This window comes from Bombus vosnesenskii, unplaced genomic scaffold, assembly GCF_011952255.1.
Source record: "Bombus vosnesenskii isolate JDL3184/JDL3185 unplaced genomic scaffold, Bvos_JDL3184-5_v1.1 scf7180000013398, whole genome shotgun sequence".
Lineage (NCBI taxonomy): Eukaryota > Metazoa > Arthropoda > Insecta > Hymenoptera > Apidae > Bombus > Bombus vosnesenskii.
Window position 1 is genome coordinate 874,056 of NW_022883023.1, and position 21,885 is coordinate 895,940.

At 39.1% G+C, this 21,885-nt stretch overlaps 2 protein-coding genes across 7 annotated transcripts; one reads left to right on the forward strand and one right to left on the reverse strand.

Moving 5' to 3' along the window:
• Positions 1–3,633: 3,633 nt before the first annotated feature.
• On the reverse strand, positions 3,634–14,255 carry LOC117237729 (calcium-dependent secretion activator). 6 transcript variants are annotated; one of them, XM_033502019.1, is made up of 15 exons: positions 13,914–14,255; positions 11,756–12,280; positions 11,499–11,666; positions 10,324–10,815; positions 9,732–10,138; positions 9,075–9,539; positions 8,096–8,452; positions 7,768–8,007; positions 7,349–7,651; positions 6,714–6,880; positions 5,977–6,428; positions 5,417–5,575; positions 5,194–5,310; positions 4,884–5,119; positions 4,595–4,790 (listed from the first exon to the last, which is right to left on the reverse strand). In XM_033502019.1, the coding sequence occupies exons 2-15, from the start codon at positions 12,176–12,178 to the stop codon at positions 4,595–4,597; spliced, it is 4,182 nt and encodes a 1,393-aa protein (XP_033357910.1). In that variant the 5' UTR covers positions 12,179–12,280; positions 13,914–14,255. The 6 variants fall into 6 exon arrangements, with proteins under 6 accessions (XP_033357912.1, XP_033357911.1, XP_033357910.1 ...); XM_033502021.1 differs by lacking the exon at positions 13,914–14,255 and having other exon boundaries at positions 3,634–4,790; positions 5,194–5,307; positions 11,756–12,178; XM_033502020.1 differs by lacking the exon at positions 13,914–14,255 and having other exon boundaries at positions 3,634–4,790; positions 11,756–12,178.
• Positions 14,256–17,083: 2,828 nt separating this feature from the next.
• On the forward strand, positions 17,084–20,715 carry LOC117237737 (beta-1,3-galactosyltransferase 5-like). Its single transcript, XM_033502038.1, has 2 exons — positions 17,084–17,846; positions 18,015–20,715. The coding sequence occupies exons 1-2, from the start codon at positions 17,705–17,707 to the stop codon at positions 19,118–19,120; spliced, it is 1,248 nt and encodes a 415-aa protein (XP_033357929.1). The 5' UTR covers positions 17,084–17,704; the 3' UTR covers positions 19,121–20,715.
• Positions 20,716–21,885: the final 1,170 nt, after the last annotated feature.

Below are 21,885 nucleotides of genomic sequence, written 5' to 3' on the forward strand. Positions count from 1 at the left end.
TCTCAAGTTCTTGTATTTTGTTTTACATATTTAAAACGATGGTTACATATATACTTACACGAAAACCACAACAGTGTGCATTATATTATCCACTTTGCAGTTATTTATTGTCGATCTCGATTATGTAAGGGAAATAAAAAAGAGAGAAATAGGGAAAATGATTTAATAATTCGTTCATCAAAAACTGTATTATATCATATAACGTATCGTTTAAGCATCTGCGAATGTATGCGAATGTACATGTATACATATACGTGTAGTCTGTATATTATACAATATGAATGAATGAAACAAGATCATAGAATTTAGGCAGTTTTGCGAACGATGGCGACGTGAACTGAACGTATTGATTAGGAAGCGAAAATAAATATAAAAATATCGTAATGTCATATTGACGTATCGAAGTTATCGCGTAAAAAATATATCGATGGTATTTTTTGGATATATCGATCGATAAGGAATCCGCGTCAATCAAATCCGCGATTCGATCGATGATATATTTGAACGGAACGAAATTGGCTTACGAATCCTTAGATCAAGGAGACAAAGTACCAACATTAGCATATTGTTTATTTACAAAAAGTATTCGCTCATGGTACAATGACAATGCTATGTGAAAATGCGTGTTGCGTGCGTGCATGAGGATTGCTTTTATAGAAAATGCATACGTTGTTAACAATCATACAAGAACAATGTATGCGAAGACATTGTTTGCATCGTGACTGTGTTTAGGATCTTGTTTCGAGTATACGTACAGATTCTCAATAAATCGGCGAAAAGAATGCTCGATGAAACGTACTACATGAACGAATGACAATGAAACATCTCCGTGCATCGATATCTCGAGAAGGAAATTCAGTTTGGGTATACGTTCTAGACCGTAATAGCTTTTTTTTTCTTTGTCGGACTTTTTATTAACGAGAGAACAACAATTGCATAGAAGTTTAATCGAGTAAAACACTAGCTAGAGTAAAAGATCTTCTGTTTAGTCTGTAATTAAAATTATGATAACACAATCGAGGTCCAGTGAGATAAGAGAACGAAGAGAAGGCCCAAAAGTATGGGACTTGTATATATGTCTACTAACTGTTAGGTACTTGTTTTTCTTTTGTGTGTATTTGTATCGATCTGTGTATGTATGTATATACGTGTATGCGTTTACGTGTATGCGTGTATGTGTCTGCGCGCAGATACGTCGCTTATGGCTGTAAGAAGGCATAAAATGAATTGAAATAAAAGAAAGATACAAAAAGTAAATAAAATAAGATCGAAAAGAGAAGTAGAAATCGTGGTTGATGTAAGAATACTGCCGTCGGAGCAAAAAGAGATCCTTTCTTGATCATCCTAATCTAATTAGCCGTAGATTGCAGAAGAATCGTCAATAGTAAGAATGATAATGATCATAATAATTGTAGTACCGTTAGCATCGGCTGTAAGTACACTACAACGATTTAACTTCAGTTTTGATAACGTCCACTACTCTCGGTTGTACGTTTGTTCTTCCAATGTGCCCGAGTACCGAGATAAATGCCCATCTCGTTGCACATTTTGTCGTCGAATAAATGCTGGCACAATATTTTTCTGATTAAATCATAAACTTAATTCGTTTGATGGCATCGAATCGTTTAATCGTTTTTCGCGCGTTTACGTTGATCGTTGTGCACCCGCGACAAACGATCGCAACGAATGCAAGCAAACCACATTCCAAGGAGGATCAAATTTTCCAGTGATTTTGACTGTGATTTAATCTAGGTATACATACTTAATAATTCGACGAGAGCTTGTCAAATTGCTCCGTGCCAATTAATCGCAAAACGCGTAACAATCTACGAGTACAGATGCATGTATACCGAGAGTACGAAAGGCATCTGTGATAAGAAATAACAAGGCATAACTGACACGTGTTTACGCGTCGAGAGAATCTGTCGAAAGAATAATCTAGGAAATTTTTTACACGAGTCGAATCGAACAATAGAGTTCCTGGCTAATCGGCGACACGTTGAAGCGCGCGAATGCGGGCATGGGCGCAGGCGTAAATGCGCGCGCAGACACAAGTTCAGACGCAAGCGCAGTAGCAGGCGCCAGGCCGGAATCGGCGCACGTGTCATACGATTGGACGCGTAAACATCATTTCAACGCGCTAATTTACACGATATAAAAATCTCCTTTCCTTTGTATCATTTTTCGCTAATGTATGTACAAATAAACGGCTACCGATAACTCTTTTCGAATGCAGCGCGCATTCTCTTCGAACAAAGTATTTTTAAATAGAGTTGTCCCATTTCGTTCGTCAACGTTTCTCTATTTATTTAATGACAAGCGTCTGTTTTAGTCTAAGAGCTGGCTATATAAATTTCAACGTTACTTGTCGTGATTCGCATCATGCAGCTGTGATTTCTACACGGAAAGGTTGGACTATCGTTGCCAGTAACAAAACCTGCCAGGTAGAAGCTGGTGCGCAAAAGATGGGTCTTGAAAATACGCGTAGATACAGTAAATAATAGTACACACATGGAAAAGTATCGGCGGAAGTCTAGGTAGAAGATAAAATGTCGCCAAAGTTGGTAAAGTCAATGATCGTACAAGAACAGAACAAATATACGAAGCACTGTCAAAATCGATAGCGGCTAATCAATTACCACTTTCGTTCTGTTCGAGCATTGGATTCCAAGATCTCATGTCCGTTGTTGAGCCCAATCCGTTTTAAAAGCATCGACCGAACAAAAAATAAAAGAGCTTTAGCGAACAACTACAAAAATCGAATATAAATTTTAGTCTTACAGTTTCAATCGTATAAATGAATCGCTGGGACCACGAAACGATTCGTAGTATGCGCACACTGTATACGCCGCGCTCATTATTAACTTTATAAGCAACGATAATCCAATCTATTCAAGTAGAAATGACTGCGCCGAGTAACGTTGAAATTTATTATGTAGCCAGCTCTTGGTCTATTTCCTTGTACGTTGAATGGGAACAAAACGATTAAACGTACGCGTATGTATTTGTTTCACGAGATGGCCAAATTCCATTCCATTCCATTCCATTCCATTCCATTCCATTCCATTCCATTCCATTCCATTCCATTCCATTCCATTCCATTCCATTCCATTCCATTTTCGTTCCATTCCATTCCATTCCATTCCATTCCATTCTTCCATTCCATTCCATTCCATTCCATTCCATTCCATTCCATTCCATTCCATTCCATTCCATTCCATTCCATTCCATTCCATTCCATTCCATTCCATTCCATTCCATTCCATTCCATTCCATTCCATTCCATTTTTCCATTCCATTCTTCCATTCTTCATTCGTTCGTTCCATTCTGTTCCATTCCATTCCATTCCATTCCATTCTGTCAAAATATTCGAAGAGCTCGACGGTCAATGCGATGTTACCAATCGTTTAAAATTATCGATCATTTCGTATTGATACGAGAAGAAACGCGATCGTCTATTAAATCATTATTACGCACAGATTGAGCCCTTTTGAACTGTCGCGTCGTTGAACGCTTATTCGTACCAAAAATAATATAGCTTTCGTTGACAAATCTTTGTTTTTTTGAAAACAATATCTATGTATATTATAAACATGATTATCAAACAACGTTAGACATTTTTACGATAGTGGCATTAGTATGAATAAAGTAGGGATTTGCAGAGAAATAGAGATGTGAAGAATAAAGAGCGAAGATAGAAACAGGAAGAAACACGAAAATATGGCAACAAATAGCTGTAACATAGATATGATTAGTGAATTTACAAATTGGTTTCTCTCGCGATGCGAACACCTATTTGAAATACTCATCCAACAGCAACAGCAACTGTATAGGATCGTTTAGAATATAAATACACAGTCGATCGGCGCGTTTCCTATATGTATAAATGAGAAACATGATATCTATAAAAGTTTTGAACGAAAGAAACGTTTATCGATGCACAGATGGTAGAGAAAGATAAAGGAGAAGATCTTTCGACCTTACAGCGGTCGCGTTCGCCAGTAGTTTTCGTTCGAGCAAGTGTATCAAATCGGTAACGATTCGAAAAAAGACGCGTCACACTCTCTTTGGACGAACGGCCGAACGTAATCGAACAACGAAACGAAGATTTGTCGAAAAGCCTGTAGAATCCATGAAGACTAACACAAACACACACGTCTGTGCGATAACGATAAGGGTTATCCTTTCGATCGATTGTACCGAATAGTGATTCTTCTTCGAAGAATGCTTCGTTCGAACAAATTTCTAAAGTGTACTATGGACAATCTTGTCGTCGAAACTCTCGTTTTGTATGTACATATGTATAGACAAAACAATCTATTCGTTCAATGTAAAGTTGCCGACTGAATATTAGAAGTAATAGTAGCTACAGTAATAACGAAAGTAAATTGATAACGATAGTAAAAAAGAAAAGTATTAATAATACGAATTGACGGTAATTATCGACAACGATATATATATAACATAACAACGTATAACAAGGATACTGACGATCATAATGATAGAAAAGATAAGCAAAGTATGGAGGAAAAAAGAAGAAACAGAAGGAGAAATTAAGATAAGCAATAATACTAGACGTAATAAGAAGAATGATCAAAACCAGCTAGGTCCGCCAAACTTCGTCGAAAGTCCACCAATGCCCTTGCCAAACATGCTTCCAACTTTTTCAACAACGTTCGAAGTAACGTTGCTGATTAGATTCGCGTCTTCGCTGTTGACCGTTTCGACGACCGTTACTTTTGGCTTTGGTCGTTCTACCTCGTCGTCGTTACCGTTCTCCGAAAGACCTCTAAATAATAAGGGAGAACAAGATTGTACAACTCCGTCGTATCGTTTTCGTTCACTATAGGTATCGTCGTTCGATCAAATTACGAGTACTCACTCTTCGTTCTGAACGCTCGTTAAGGCACAAGTCGCTTCTTCCGTTTGCATCCTCTTAAATATAGTCTGATATGTTGTCGAGTTGAGTTTCTCCTCTATAACACCTTGCAGCTCGAAGTCCGAGTAAATCTTTTTTACGATGTGGGCCAAACAGGTACACTGATAGAGATGTAGGCTGTGATCGAGTCTTTCCGAAAGCCATGTGCACAGCATTTGAATTTGCGCCGTATACCATTGCTAAAGGGAAGAAGAACGAGTAGAAAACAGTTTTACAGAGAAGAAAAGTTTGATCAAGCTATCTGTATGCATACCTCGAAGAACGTTAAAATCCATAATTCGTCCAAGACTTTTCCACGAATTTGATCCATACAGTTTCTCGTAAAACTCACATAGGCCTGTCCCATTTCTTTTCCGCTTCCCGATACCTTCTAAAAAAGAGTTTCGTAAATAGCTCGCGAACGAACGTGTTAATTTCTATCTGTTAACTTCTATCTTATCGGATTTTCGTGATTTAAGAAAAAGATAATAAATTACCGTTAAACTGAGAATGGAACCTATGAAAGATCCCTCGTCGTAACGAGATAGTTTGGATAAGGTAGTCTCTAGAACCGTGACCAGCTTGTTGATCATTCCTTGGGTCATGGAGGCCAACATTTTTTCTATCAAATCGTCGATATTGCCATGATATTGGTGCTGAAAGGAAATCACAATCGGTGATAGTCATTGTAGCAAGGATTAATACAATCGGATATGACCCGACGAGGAAACACACTGCGCCTCGTAACTACAAATCCAAACGTAACATTTACTTATACCGGTACGAGGTACAAAATACAAAATGCCAACATCTGATTAGAAACGTACAAAATTTAACGAATAACTAGAAGTTGTTGCTACAATTTCATTTGCAATTGCATTCCGAGTTTCATGTTAGTATAAACAAAATATTCTGCTATACTGGTTCTATGGTTACAAAACGAGAATATAATATATCTTTTTGCAGAAGAAAAGACAAATTGCCTTTCAACGTGATTCCTAACACGGTACACTTTGTTCTTTATCAGTGGTGTATTTTAGATAAATAAAGAACTTACCACGTCCACACCATCGATGGTGCACAATTCGAAGCTTTGGTTTTTTGCATCGAGAATAACGTTCACCATCGCGCACATTTCCGATGGTATGATGTAATCAGTCGAAATAAAAGTTACACCTTTCTTCAACCACTGTTGAAACGCGGCATCTGTTCGTTGCATGCAAGTTTCGATCATGTCGCATGCCATCAACGTTAATCTTTGTTCTAGATGCTGGCGAAATTCTTGGTCCGGCCAATGAAGGTCACGAATGAAAGATTGAAGCGCATCGAGTTTCCAGAACAATTCGCCGGACGTAGCGCATCCATTCCCTTTTATCTCCCAACGTTCCTTCTCGAAACCTTTTAAAACCGATTGTGCAATGGAGGTTTCCATCAAATCCACGTAACGCACCACCATCGGAGAGAAAGTATCGCGAAGATGCTGATGAAACCTTCCATTCTTCAAATTATCTACGAATCGAGATAAAGAAAGTTAGCCTTGATCGAAAGTTGACGGCGGTAACGATGAAGATCAGAAGGAGAACAAAAAGAAGAAGAAAATGGCAACGATAGATAAGAAAAAAGCTATGAACTTGCAATAAAAAAAAGAAAAAACAAGCTGTGATCGAGTCAAAATTCGCGTAATAGATATGACTATATTTCTATATAATAGAAAGAATAAAAGTGAAACATTTTGACTGTAAATTGATCACAAAAGGAATAAAAAGTATGGAGGAACAACAAAAGCACACGTACCATCTTCCCTCAAGTAGTCGTTCAAGATTTTGAAGAGCGGGAAGCTGTCCCATGTGTCGCGCGGTTGTTCGGCAAGCACCTTGTCCATGTCGTCGGCGAACAAGGACCAGAAGATCTCGGCGTGCTCCACCATAAGATCGCTAAACCAGGCGAACGCCTGCGGTACAGTGTAGTAGGAGCGGCTCGTGAAAATATTGGACGTCACACATACATACGGCGGGTATGAGCAATATAAAACTCAGGGCGATGGGACTTTCGCCCTGAGGAAAGAATCCTCGAGTATACGTAGGTACGATAAGGCCTATTTGTCGTAATACGATCTTGTACATAACGTATATGTATTATGCATTTTGCCTACCGATTCTAAATAATCCAAATGGCTCGAGGAATTCATGGAAAAACAGCAAGCTACGACTTAGTGTTTGTTGGAATTTTTGAAACATGCAGCAACAACAGGCAAATAAAAAAATTCTCTTTGTTGCTTCAGCGAGGACGTAGTCTGAGCGTGAACGCGATTCGTATGCAGATGAATGTGATCGTGATTACCAATACTGTTTGCCTTTTCCTTCTCGTCAATGATCTTACTTCTCGAGGATCCAGAAAAGATGACATTCAGTTGTAGAAACCCAACTAATACCTTCGAATAGTGCTCCCCGTTTTGTTGAAGCAGATCCACGCACATTTCGGCCAGATGAATGAGATCCTCGAGCTTCTTGCTAGGCGAGGCACAAACCTCACCGCTGAAGTCATCTTCGATCTTAGCTTCGGCAGAAAGTTTCGTATAATTAACAAGAGCAGCTTTCTCGAGGCAACTCTTGATCAAAGCCTTCACTTCCTCGGGAGGTACGGAACTGACGCCATCCTTCATCATTACTCGTTCCAAAAGAGACAGAGTAGCTTTCAATGCACCCTCCGGCCGACCGAAAGGGAAACTGTATCTATGTATTTCGACAAGAATTCGATTTTTTATCACTTCAGCAAAAGAACGAAAGGAGGAAAGAAAGAGAAAGACAAAAGAAATACAGAGTAATCGCTATTAACTACAGTCTCTCACCTAAAATTAGTAATTTGTTCTTCGAGGATTTGCCTGAGCCTTTCTTTCACCTCTTGAAATTTCTCCTTCTCCTCGTGAGTGATAGAACCGACTCTGTCCGTGCGGCTGCCGTAGACGTGGCTGGCGCAAAAGGCGAAACTAAAGTGAATCAGAGTTGGATCGATCATGAGTCCGCGATCGATTCTGTCCAGTAGATCGTTCAAGTAGCACAAATGTCGAAAACAGCCTCGTACTCCGTATCTGCGAAGGCAAGCGGACGAGAGCGCAAGTTCACGATGTTCTGTTTCAGGTACGGGAGATCTTTTCTCGCATCTCATAATCGCGTTACCTAGCGCAATATTCGTCCAGAACGAATAATTGACCGGGTGAAAACCAGCCAAGGGAACAGTATGGATCATTCAAGCGATAATCCAGAATCAAGTTTTGTAAAAACTTGAAGAGAACGTGGTGATCGAACTTGCAAGGATCCGCGCTAATGTAATCTTCCATCCCGTGCTTTTTCGCTCGATCGGCGTCGCCCTGTATCTTACTGATGGTGGAATTTTTGTCCGCGGAAACTGGTGGAGTGGGTTTGTGGGACTGGCCAGTCGCCCTGTACATGACCATCACCCAGGTCTGGCACTCGTTCTCATCGTCCGTAGCGAACACTATGCTGTCCCCTTCGCGAACGGCGTTAAAATAAAATCTGCAAAAAGATGATGCATGGTAGTTATCATTTTACGCTCACTGTCAGTCCAGTTATTCCATCATTTCTGTATTTCTCTGTTTCGTTTATACGCGTTTCTTCGTTTAACTGAACTTTTTGAAACAAATTCTAACTCGTAACCGAAATGTTTAGAAATTTACAAATGGTGGTATTTTGGATTAATACATGCATCGATAATCATTCAATTGTGCGTTGAAGAATATACTGTAACACCCGACAACGTGTACTTTCCGAATGAACGCGAAAATCAAAACTCTTAAGGTTTCATAAACTCATCGCGTTATTAGTTGCAAGTCGAATAACTACACGCAGATACTTGTAATCGTTGCGATTGCAATCGCGAGTATTACCACGACCATTCGTGTATTCAACTGTATCCGATCGTACATCGATCGTAATTCGCGTGAAATGTATAGATACAGTGGAGTGTACCGGAACGAATGTAATTAATTCAGGAATACGTATAGCATACACCGAGATATCTGTGTGTATTTTGTTGTACCAAACTGATTCTCTTGATAAACCCTGGTCATGCGTGTAGCTAGCATACGTTCGTTCCGATAACATACTCCACTGGTACATGTACACAGGTGATATCTACCTTCCGTCATCTAGATCCATGCCAACCATAAGATTAGCAGAGGCAGGTTCGATATAGTCAACCGTATAACCATCTAGCTGCATCATCTCTGAGGGTTCGCTTCTCCTCTCTTTGTACGAGCACATCGCGAACGTGTACTGAGACACTTGAACTAGTACGTGGTATCGTTTCTTCCACTTTTTCCACACAGACTTGCCCATTGCGTAAAGGTAGCCGCAGTGTTTCATGTTAAAGGGTTTGTCCATTCGGCAACCAACTTTGATGAGGAGATCCTGGTCGGGACAATTTTTCGGGACGGACATTCGATACCATTCCGGATGTTTGCAGGAGAACGGTGTAGGTCGCAGATGTACCTTGCCTAGCTCTTTATCCTCGAGCGCGAGCATCGCCGAATTTTCAGTGTAGAGTCGAACCTTGACCAGTGGCAGCGGTTGCATGGTGGTAAAGTCGCCCTGCGTGTCCCACCTGTAAATCGACGCGGCCAAAGAGAGAAAGAAAAAAAAAACAGAGAAGAAACGATGTAAGGGCGAGTCGGTGCAATATGCCAAAACGTGGATGCAAAAAAAAAGAAAAGAAAAAAATAAATCGAACTTTCGGTTTAGCTCCGCAGAATTTAGCTCTACCGGTGGTCTACTTAATGCTCGGGCTACTACTCACATAGGTTTCGAAGCCTCGGCGTGATCGGTTTGCAGCTTTTTGCCACGATCGACTTCCATCGTGCAATAAACTATCTTGTTCGGCGGCAAACTCTTCAAGCCCCTGACCTCTACAACTACCACAGCCAGCTGGAAGGTCAGGCCTACGTCCATTTTGGTTAACTGCGGTTCCGAGTCAGCGGAGTCGCTCTCCAATTTAACGAGAGAACCCTGACCGCGGCAGCGGGAGCGCTCACGTCGATGGTTGCAGCGCTTCAGCTTCTGCAGGCCGTATTTGCTGTCTGTCGAACCTTTCGAGACCGGTAATGACTCTAAATTAGCCATCAACAGGTTGATAGACGACTTGAGTTCCTCGATGTAGAGCGACTCCATTTCTTTTAGAAGGAACTTGGGCATAAGCTTGCGGTTCTATCGAACAAGAGGAAAACAGCGATCGTAACGATCGTGCGTATGTGCGGAGTAGAATCTCGTTTATCCGAAGCTGAACATTAACTTGTTCCTATAAACGAATGGCGAATAAACGAGGTACTACCGTACTTGGAAACATATAAAACAAACGCAAACAGACGAATGCATGCATCGAAAAGCGTTACCTTTTCCATGTCATTAACCCTTTGGAGGCGACCATCCAGCTCCCTCCTGATGGCGGCAGCCTGTTCGTCGGCTGAGTCCAACAGGAGGGCGTTGAACAGAAGCTGATGTTCGAACTTCTTGATGCCAAGAATTTGCTGAAACATGTCGTACAGCTGCTCCTTCGGTAGAATCATCTCCGAGATCAAAGACTGCTGTTGCATCCTGGAGGGCCTCTTGGTCTCCTCGTCTCCCGAACCTTTCATGATACAATCGAATTTGGCCAACCAGGACGTAAGTACAGTCTCTTTGCTCAATCCGTCGATTTCCGGGAAGCGTAGAACACGTATCTTTATGTTCTCCTTGAACACCTCGCGGAAGTCGAGTTGTGAGCAAGCACCGCTTTGCACCATTTGCAGCACTCGATCCGACGTCAGAAATACGTCGTAATAATTCTGTATGGCATTGCGGAACGCTTCATCCGCCATTATCTGCGTTTCTCCTTTTAGAAAACTCTGTAAATCATAACAAAGCATATGAGTCTTTCCTTCACCCTCTCCATTCTTTCTCCCCGTCTCTTTTTCTACGGATTACGAAGTCGAGACGGATCGACTCGTGTCAATCGCTCTCCTTCTATCAGCCACTCGAAGGTGAAGGTTACTCGTTTGCGACGAATTCGTGCATAAAACGACAGTATACGGCTTCTTTCATCGCGTTACATCTTCTTAGACGGGTTTCTTTCATTCGCCCTTTGATCTTTCGATCGTTTATACGTATACTCGCTGGAAACGATATAGTATGATCGTTAATCGAAGCTTGAAAAAGAGACAGCCGTTGACATAGCCGTACGCAGGACCATAGAAGCAATTATCTTACTTAATCTTACTTGTTATCTTAAAATGCAAAAGTTATTTGTAAATTAATATTCTGCTCGCGATCTTTCGTTAATCTTTCAAAATTGATCCGTAATCGGCGAAGATTGGGACGTGTGCTTTCGAAGAAGACACGAAGAAACGGTCCTGAGTCGACATTCGCACGACTCCGAACGACCGAGTTATATCGTACGAAGATGGGCAGAGACAACGTGCGTATATCTGCATATACGACGGAGAACGGGAAAGAAACGAACAAAGATGGAATATCTGTCGGTTGATCGTTCGCGGGCAAGTCGATGCGAAGAAGAAACATCGATGATTACCTGAAAACGAGAACATATCGTTTCGAGTTGCTGCTTGGTCACTTTTAGCGAACGTTTCGTCATATCCAGTGGTTGTTTGGCGTTAAACGGATACGAAATGCATCTCGATACGAACACGTACAACTGTATCCTAGTCTTCCTTTCCTCTTCTTCCCGCTCTTGTTTATCCTATGCAGAGCAAGATCACGTTTGAACGTAAAAATCTTTTGAGCAAAGGACAAAGTGTAAATGAATGAGACAAAGGTATAGATAGATACTTGGAGATCCGCTTCGGTCTTCTCGCTGGCGACGGAGGGCGAAGGGCTGGTAGGTCTCTGAGCGTAACTTGCCGCATCCTGGGCGGTAGACATCGACGGCGACAACGAGCTTCTCGCTGTGGTGTAACTAGATGCATCCAATGTGCCATCCTGGCTGGTAGCCGTGCCAGCACGAGGTGTCCCGACCGGTCCGTGAATCGATCCTCCTGGTGAGGCCAACGAGCTCACGCTACCCGATACGGGACCGCTCGCGCCACCAAGGCTAGCCCCAGGTCCGATCTGTCGCCGGGATCCGTACGAGCTACCGCTCCCTGTGCGAACTCCACCACTACCTCCGCCACCTCCGCCGCCGCTAACACTCCCGACATGCTGCGAACTTTGATCCTCCTCGCTTTCCGACTCCGACGAGCTCGGGTCAATCATTCTGCTTCCTCAGGATATACTTCCCTTATGGTCCAGGAAGCCTAACCTTCCCTCTCAGTTACGGATCCGTTCTTCCTCCGCTTCTTCTTCTCCACCGCACCTACGATCGAACCAGTTTCTTTTCATTTTCGTATGCCGTATATACATGCTCTATCTATCTCCGTTTTTTGTCTACTTTCGTATTCACGCTCTTTCTTATTTCCATTTGTTATTTACGCGAGACTCGAGAGAGCAAGTACATGAACGTAAATTCCAACGAGAGAGCATTAAAAGAGATAAAGCAACAACAAACGTTTGCCGGTTCAGATGCAACGAATATCGATTGTCCACCGTTTGTTCGTCTCCGTTCGACTCTATTCTCTTTGTTGCTCCTTCGTGTCACTCCACTTCCTTTTCGATCAAGAATTGACTTGCGCGCGTGCTCGCGCGTCAGACACGCGACACGGAACGCGACGAGAAACCCGGCGACAGATTCTGATCAAGCAACGCGCCGATCATCGATCCTCTCGCACACTCGTGTATCGAAGAGGCGATACGGCACGACGCGAGATTCGGCGCCAGCACGGTAAAGGAGATTCACGAATTCGTTATAATCACCCGTATATGGGTCTTAATTACATACAGATATGTAAATATTTCTGGCGCAACGGCGATAAGCGGTGTCACAGTCCGAGCACGAGTTTAGATTCGAGTCGAATAGAACGTTTCGTATTCACACACATCTTTCTCACGACACTTTCGTTTCTCCTCTTTCAACGTTTTACCCACGTGTTCCACTTTCTTACATTGCCGATTTTTACGTTTTCACAGATTTGCCATTCTACGAATAACGTATTTCGAACGAAAGAAAAACTTCCTCCTCGATGCGTTTCATATCGATTCTTTTTATTCTTAGTGCATCTAGCGTTTACACGGATCGTTTCTCTTCGCCCGGCGTTCCTTGTTACTGCCTCTCACGCGCGTCAAAACCACGAAGTAAACGTTATATTTAGTTAACTAAGGATCTCTTTTAACGAAAGCAAGCCTATCTATGACCAAACGTTGGTAGTTCGCGTTGCTCCTCCGATATTTTTTATCCAGGGAAAGTCGAGATAACAACGTGAATCAACGAACGCTCGTTTCGAGAAAGTAATTTGCATCGATACAGGGTAATACGCTTATACTATACTACAGGATATACTAGTTACCGACACTCCCGTTTCAACCGACGAATAGAAACGCGCGCAACTACCGGCAGCGATATGCTTCGTTATCGCCGCGTATCCTTTGCCTGCATATCCTTCCGTCGATTCAGATGTTTATCGTCGTTGTTAAGTGCGTTTCTGCTACGTTCTATCAAAACCTGTTTTAACATTCGTGTACCACATAGACAACCGCGAGCTAAACCAAGTTGAAGTCAGACGTTTCGGCGCGAACGTTATCTATTGATTTAATGCGAAACACGAAAACGAATTGGAAGAATGTACCGTCGTACGGTGTTCGTTGGGTGTGTCACGGTACATAGAGGACTTTGGAAACGAATCTACTTGTTGGAGTGATTTTTTCTCTCTATGTATACCTATATATCCACCTATCTAGCTATGTATTTATCTCTTTTCCTGTTTCGCTTACTAGCGCACAAGCTCGCTCGTGTTCGTATTATCGTTTGCTCTTTCGCACTCTCGTTCTCTTTCGTGCATGCGCACGTGTCACAGCTTTCGCGATCGTTATTGCGAACCCACTGAAACCAACCTTTTTTTTTTCAAGCGATACGCGGCCACAATGACCCTGAATATCGGCAGATCATCCTGCGTTCATGCTATCACGTTGCAATCCACTCCGAGGTCTTCCTTCGTGTCGCGAATATATTGGATGAATTTTCGTAATGCGTACCCGTAATGCGACACTGCGATCTATTAGCAAGAGAAAAAGGAAGGATAGCTGATTTCCTTTAATACACCGGCTATCGTACAAACATCGACCGATATCGACAAGCGTGAACGAAGGTTAAAGAGAGTGAACGGGACGAACTCTCAACGAACGTGACGTACCTCAACGTACTCGACCGCCTTCGTTCGTCTACTAACTAACCACCGAGATCATAGCGCCGACGCCGATACCGACACCGACGCCGACGCCGACGCCGACGCCGACGCCGACGCCGACGCCGACGCCGACGCCGACGCCGACGCCGACGCTGTCCACACCATTATGGAAACACTCCGAAAGATAAAGACAAACTGTCGTAAAGCAGACGAAACAACGGATTGATAAAAAGAAAAGAGATATAAATACCCAGAAGTATGTAAAACTAAAAATGAAATGTGTTGCAAGCAAAATATTCAAAAGTATAAAAAAACAAACGATGAAAGTAAATACTAAGTGGATTGCTATGCGTAACGAAGTGTTACACGTCTTCCTCTAATAAAAAGGCCAAAAAAGATAAAGAAATATGATCGTAAAGATAAACGAACGTATTTTAAAAATCAAATTTGAGGTAAAGAAGATAAGAAGGAAGAAAAATTTTTTATGAAAATAATTACACGAAGTAAGTTGGTAAAGATGAAGTGGAAGCATAAACTACGTCGAGTCTGAGAACGGAAGGACAACATGGAGAATGGGGTGTGTCGAAGAAGAGGGTTAAAAAGAGAGGTAAAGAGAAAGTAAGAAAGACAGGCTGTAGGCAGAAACGATTGGCAGTGGGCCATCGATTGGGTGCGCGCGATTGTCAACGTTGCCGGCCATCCGGCGTTACTACTTCTCTTTTCATATCGATACTTTATATCTGCGCTTAAACATACTCTAATATGTAGTTAATTCTTCCTTCTTATTCTACCTTTTCGTTAACGTTTTGTAATTCTCACCTCGCCTCTGATTTTTTACATTATTCGCTTATCGATTACTAGGTTAGATTATCAACGTATGCGAAGCAATAGCTTCATATTTTTGTTCTTAACGAACCCTCCGTTTTGCAAGGAAATAAAAGTTTCACGTAATTTTAATGAAAAAATATTCTGTTCAACCACTTGCTAACGACCAACTCGCTTGCTGGGTTTTTAAGGTCAAGTGACTTCTCTCTAGAATCTAGAGTCTAGAGTCTAGTATCCAGAATCTAGATGCTTCGAAATACTTTAAATTCGAGATAGAAACGACGCGTCTGTTTACGACACGTTACGAGTCAATATATCCTAGCTCTATCCTAATCTAACACATTTCGCGTAAATGAAAGTAAAACGCTTACATTGTAAACTCGTCTTTCGAACAATTGTCGTTGTCAACCAAAATGAAACTGTGTTGGACTAGAAACGTACCAAAGAAAATAATGTTTTATTCAAATAATGCCAATGAATGCGAATAATGAAAACAATTGTCTGATATACATTACGCTTAAACATACGTATACGTGGTTGTCACTAGGTTCGCTTCTGCTTCTGGTAGGAACACATATGTATATGCAGATTATTGTAGATCGATATTTAATCAAGTAAATTAGAAGTGCTGTAATAACTTAGTTACAGCGGAACAATTCAACGATTTTGCCGAGGTCTCGTTATTAATTTCGCTAGTCCAGTAAACATGAAAACATTCGTGACCTAGGATGAAGTTACGCCATTTGCCTTCTCAGAGTCAGCGTATTCACTTGAAATCTGGCACTCTGCCAACTATGGAAAAATAGGTTATCGATCAATCGCTCGTATTTCGCACCAGCTGCAATTTTAAATTCGTAAAGAAACATTGCAAGATATTTTATTTTATATTTATTTTATTCTATCTTTGAATTTAATTCTTTTTTAGTTCATTATTCCCGCTTTTCATCTGTCTTACCTTTTACTCTCTCATTTCCTAATACCTCGTGATATTATGGTTATTCTTTACTTTATCAGCACGACTACATCTAACTTTAAACGATCGGTCGATTTCTCAAATTTACCATATCAAACTGTACGAATAAAAATCAGTACTCGAAAGATTATCATCCGATTGATTTATCATTTTCCCGCTTTTCGAGGAACGAACGATTGAATGAAAGTGCGTGAGTGACAACAACGACATCTCAGAGGGAAAAAAGGAAATACGACTATTCGATAGGTGTATTATTCGAGAAACGAATTTTACGATTTTCGATAGGATGTCAATTATAATTAATGATCGAAAATCCGATGTGATCGATATGACAAATATCGATATAATAATAACGAAGATGAAAGAAAACTATGAACAAGAAAACTATAAACTATGAACAAAAAATATAAATTAGGTTTGGGTTAGATGTCATTTGATCCGTCACGGACGCACAATTATAGGCAGAATTCACTGATTGGTACCGACAGTTTTTTACAAATATTTTGAAAACTAAGACCGAGCGGCAGAATAAGAAAAAGTTGTTCAGAATCGTGCCCCAACGATATATTCAGAAATCATCGATATCAGTGCAATAAGAACAAACTGCTGTAATAGCAACAATAATAATATTAATAATAATTATCAGAAACTAATTACGCCTTCCTTGAAACCATTCAACTTCTATCTGAAATATTTTTCATTGAAATCGTTATTTATATAGTAATCCAAGTGGTTCCAGTTACGTATCTCACGTTGTATTTAATGAGATCGTGCTTAAATAAAGTAAGAAAAATTGCTATCGTTAAATCATTGAATATTCTAAGATGCAATGTAATATATACGTACATATTGTATGTACATATATCATCCCTGGTGTAATCGTCTAATCACGTGTACCGTGTAACAAGAGGGGTATTCTTATCGGACTTTTAGTCGTGTACGCTTTACTCCTTTAGCACTTGTCTGTGACTTTATCAACTTTAGTAATTATATTGAATGTAATTCCTACACTTACCGCTGTAAATCGCAGAGGGCGTAAGAAACAGTACGATTTTTTACACGATCGGTATTTCAGAACATGGGACATGATTCACGAAGTGCTATAAGATGAGAAGTCTGTGCTGCATACTCGTCTGGACAGGACCGTGTATTTACTTGGATCTTGGATCGGAACCACAGACTTCTATAGTATATAGAACATTCGGAACTTCGGAATAGTAGTCAGACTTTCATGTACTCGAAACGATTCCTTCGTCCAGCGAATATGAAAGTTACGTAAATTCCTCTGTATAAATATACTTGTCTATTTTTTGCCGGATAGTATTAAAAAACTGTGCGTATTAATACATGGTAACGCATCGGAAATTGACGTACCTTGGTTAAAGAATGGTTTAAGGATATGAAGATTACAAAGAAGATTTGAACTGTTGTTGTACCGACCATCTGTTCTAAACATGTTTAGTACCATAAAAGAAAACTCGGAGGAAGATCGACATGTTACTCTTATAATAATTTCAAACGAAACAATATGAGGATAATCTATTTATCTAAATACTTGTCAATTTGTTTCGCTGAACTCGCCACTACGATGGAAAATTTCTGACGAACGAATTATTGTTTGTAGTGGATTGAATATCACGACGATGTAGATGAAGAAGAAGGATTCGTTTTGAAGAAAACAAGCGGAATAAACGGGCAATAAAAATGATCGCCGTGTGTCAATTACTACATCTTCGTAGTCGCTCTTTGCGAACCCTTATTCTAGGATTGATCTGTTTGACTTTCTACGCGTATTATCGTACGACTCTCTACGATGTTCCTCAATATACTGTACCACGAAACATTTGTAAGTATTGATTCTTTGCTAATATTAAATAATATTTCGCTCACATAGGATTACGAAATGATTTTAACATTTATTGCTATTGATAATAGTTGGATCAACTATTTGTAATCGTTGGATAACAGTTGAATATGCGTCTACATGTTTTAAGAAATTTTATATTCTATTTAGGTCGACCTGCATCTCTGGAGATTTACAAGCAACGATCAAACACCAGCATAGAGATTCATATAGGAACTTTGTCTAAAAATGACTCTCCAGAATTATCTGTCATTGATCCTTACAGTGTACAAAATGCTAATCTTTCGAATGCTCTGATTACTATACAGTCAACATCTTCTAGTTCTCAAACTGCGAACGTATCAATCGTTGTTTCCAAGCAAAGCAGCGAAAAACCACCTACGCAAATGGACAAGGTTATCAACGAGACCAAAGCAGTCTCTGTGCTTCCCAATGAATACTCTGCACGTACTATTTATGAAGCTGGCCATATGGTACCAATACCAGAGAAATGTCCAAATTTTGGTAAAGAAATGGATCTGGTAATAATAATAATGTCTGCACCAACTCATCTAGAAGCCAGAATGGCAATACGACAAACATGGGGTCATTTTGGTCAGAGAAGCGATATTAGTATTTTGTTTATGTTAGGTGCAACTATGGACTCCAAAGTGGAAACAATTTTGAGAAAGGAACAAAAAACTTACAACGACGTAATACGCGGGAAATTTCTAGATTCATATTCTAATTTGACGCTTAAAACAATTTCTACTCTCGAATGGGTAGATAGTTATTGTTCCAAGGTTAAATTTCTTTTAAAGACTGATGACGACATGTTTATTAATGTTCCACGTTTGCAAGCTTTCACGATTAAACATGCAAAAGAGAAGAACGTAATATTTGGCAGACTAGCCAAAAAATGGAAACCAATTAGGAACAAAAAAAGCAAGTATTATGTATCTCAAGCACAGTTTAAACATGCCATCTTTCCCGACTTCACCACTGGACCAGCGTATCTTTTATCCAGCGATATCATACGTAAGTTGTATGATGCTGCGTTAGACCAAACATATCTTAAACTAGAAGATGTTTTTGTGACTGGTATAGTTGCAAATAAACTGGGTATCAAAAGGACGCATGCTAATGAATTTTTAAATAAAAAAATATCGTATAGTGCGTGTAATGTTCAACGAGGTATAAGTATTCACATGGTCAAGTACAGCGAGCAATTTGATCTTTGGAAAAAATTACTCGACGGCAAAAGCAAATGTAAATGATAAATATTCAATAAGATAGTAGATATTATATCATTGATTTTTTTATTTTGCAACACAATTACTCCGAAAAAATCAATAATATGATATCCTATCACTATGAAAGCTTGATAACTACAGTAGATGTTTGAGATTTCCAAGTCACACGACAAATAATGTTAGTCATTTATTGCAGTATGAAATCTGTTAGACTGTGTTAAATCAATTTGTAACATTTATTTCTCTTCTTTTTTTCTTTTTCTTTTCCCTTTCCAAATCAATTAAGAACAGAAATCATGATTTCATATTGCATACTTGATACGTAATGTACTTTTACGCCTCATCATAGTGATGAGTTTTGAACTGTTTCTCTAAATAATTGTACGTGAATGAATGACTCGTAGTTTCATGCATGAACTATCTAATATTTATAATACTCAAACATCACAATCAAACAACAGTACTCATAATATACTTAATATTTTAACATTTATGAATATACGAGAAATAGAAGCTTCCTACATGCACAATTGCGCAATCATTTCGAGTAATATCTAAGTATTTATCATAAGAAGATCGAGGATTTAAAACTATTTTCTCCGATCAAATACTTTTCACAAAGCTCTTTGTTTGGATATAACGCGGAATGATTTAATACGATTACGTAATCTATCATTTCGTTACGCAGTGGTATATATGTGAACAAGATACGCCCTTCCCACGATGTAAAAAGCGATAAAAAAATTAACAGCGTATTATTCAAACATGTATTGATAATCTCGATACGCTTTCAACGGTAGACATGTGAAAATAATGTTTCAACAGGAATCCCCATCGAGTAAACAGCGCGTTTAATTACTAAAGTACGTGATTCAATTCGTATCAAAAGCTTTTTCTTTCTTTTAAAAGAAAAACAAAGCAGAAAATAGCTGTACTTAAGATGCGTTTCAGAAAGAAATAAAATAAAATAATTAGAATTCGAAGGTGTATACGAAAAAGCGCGTTTATCGTATAAATATATGTACTCTGTGTAAATCTGAGATATATCGAATTTGAATTTTTATATAACTGGAGAAATGGTATTTTAAAAATCGTATGCGCAGTGTATTATTTAAAACAATTCATTTTTTTCTATAAAGAAAAGACATGAATGAAATAATGACATTACTCAGATGAATGAAACGTACAATAGAAAAATATTGTACATGTCAGTATTATAAACTATTATAATACGCGATACAATGAACAATGACTTAACGATTATGACATGCCTTCCGGGATGACCAATATCGTTTTATACCAACGATTGTGTAACGTATGTACGGTCATGAGATACCTACATTCCATACTTTTGCTGAACTAGTTACTATCCATGAACAATTTGCATTTTATTTTTATACGATTCTATTGCAAATATATTCTGTGAAATTATACTATAATATGTGTAATTGTTACGCGAACGATCCGTATACCGATTTTTCGACAAAATAATTGTTATTACTTCACAATAATTTTATTCTGAAAACAAACACTAATCTCAATTTAAAATTAATATCAAAGAAACAGGTACCAGTGTGCTATCATTTTACAAAACGTAAATATATCTAATTTTCTAACGATATCTGTTTATTGATTTTTACAAAACGTTATCAACCCTTAATTATAGTTCATAACTCGTCTATTAGAATCGCAGATCACCACATAATTGAATCGTGATTAATTATGTTGGTACATAGAATCAAGTATTATTTGTATCATATGCTATATATATAAGTCATGCTAATACACTAATCATGTAATTTGGAATAGACTTGAGAAATTAAAACGCTTTAAGAGAGAAATCGATGAATTTGTCGGTGTAATAGAAAGTTTGAACACGAAAACAAAATATTATTCATTTTATTTATTTATGTTTCGATCTAGTAACTTGTCCATGAGTAAATTAGATATTATAATCAATGGAAGAAATATAGGACGCTAAAAATAATATGTTCGTACGAATTATCAGAAATTTGAGAAAATAGGAAAACCAATACTCAGTCAGGGCCGCATTGAGATATATAAATATCATGAACATAGGCAATGACAAATATACATATGTACATACATACACACACACACACACACACACACACACACACACACACACACACACACACACACACACACACACACACACACACACACACACATTTTAATCTCGATTTCTATTGGAAAATTTCTACTGTATGCGATTATAGGTCTCATTATAATTAATCAATATTGTTATTTGATAGTATAACTTAAGACGTTTACATCTCTAAGCTGTATTTCTCCCATTGTGTGTACCCTACCACTAACCCATAAACAGGTTTCGACACTCGGGAAAATCATCCAAACATTGAATTGTAAAAAATCAACATGAAAAACAAAAGTTGATTTTCATGACTCAATTTTCGGACGGTTTTTTCAAAGTTTCGGTATACGAATATTGAGATCTATTAAAATGATCATGGTATATACATATTTAATAAATACGTAAATACAATGTACATATGTACAGTGAAGGAAATTTGATTGGAGTTTACAATATTAGAAAGCGGGCGATTTATGCCTTGGCAATATTCTTTCCTATGGTAAAGAAAGTAAATACGAAATTTGTGAGTGATCACACTTATTACTGACAAATAATTTTGACATTTAGTTAATAAATTTGTTAAATAATTTCTATTCGTTGCCTCGGATACGCTGTTGCATCATGCAATATATTCACGCTAAAGAGAGCCACAGGTCTTCAGATTTAAGGACGA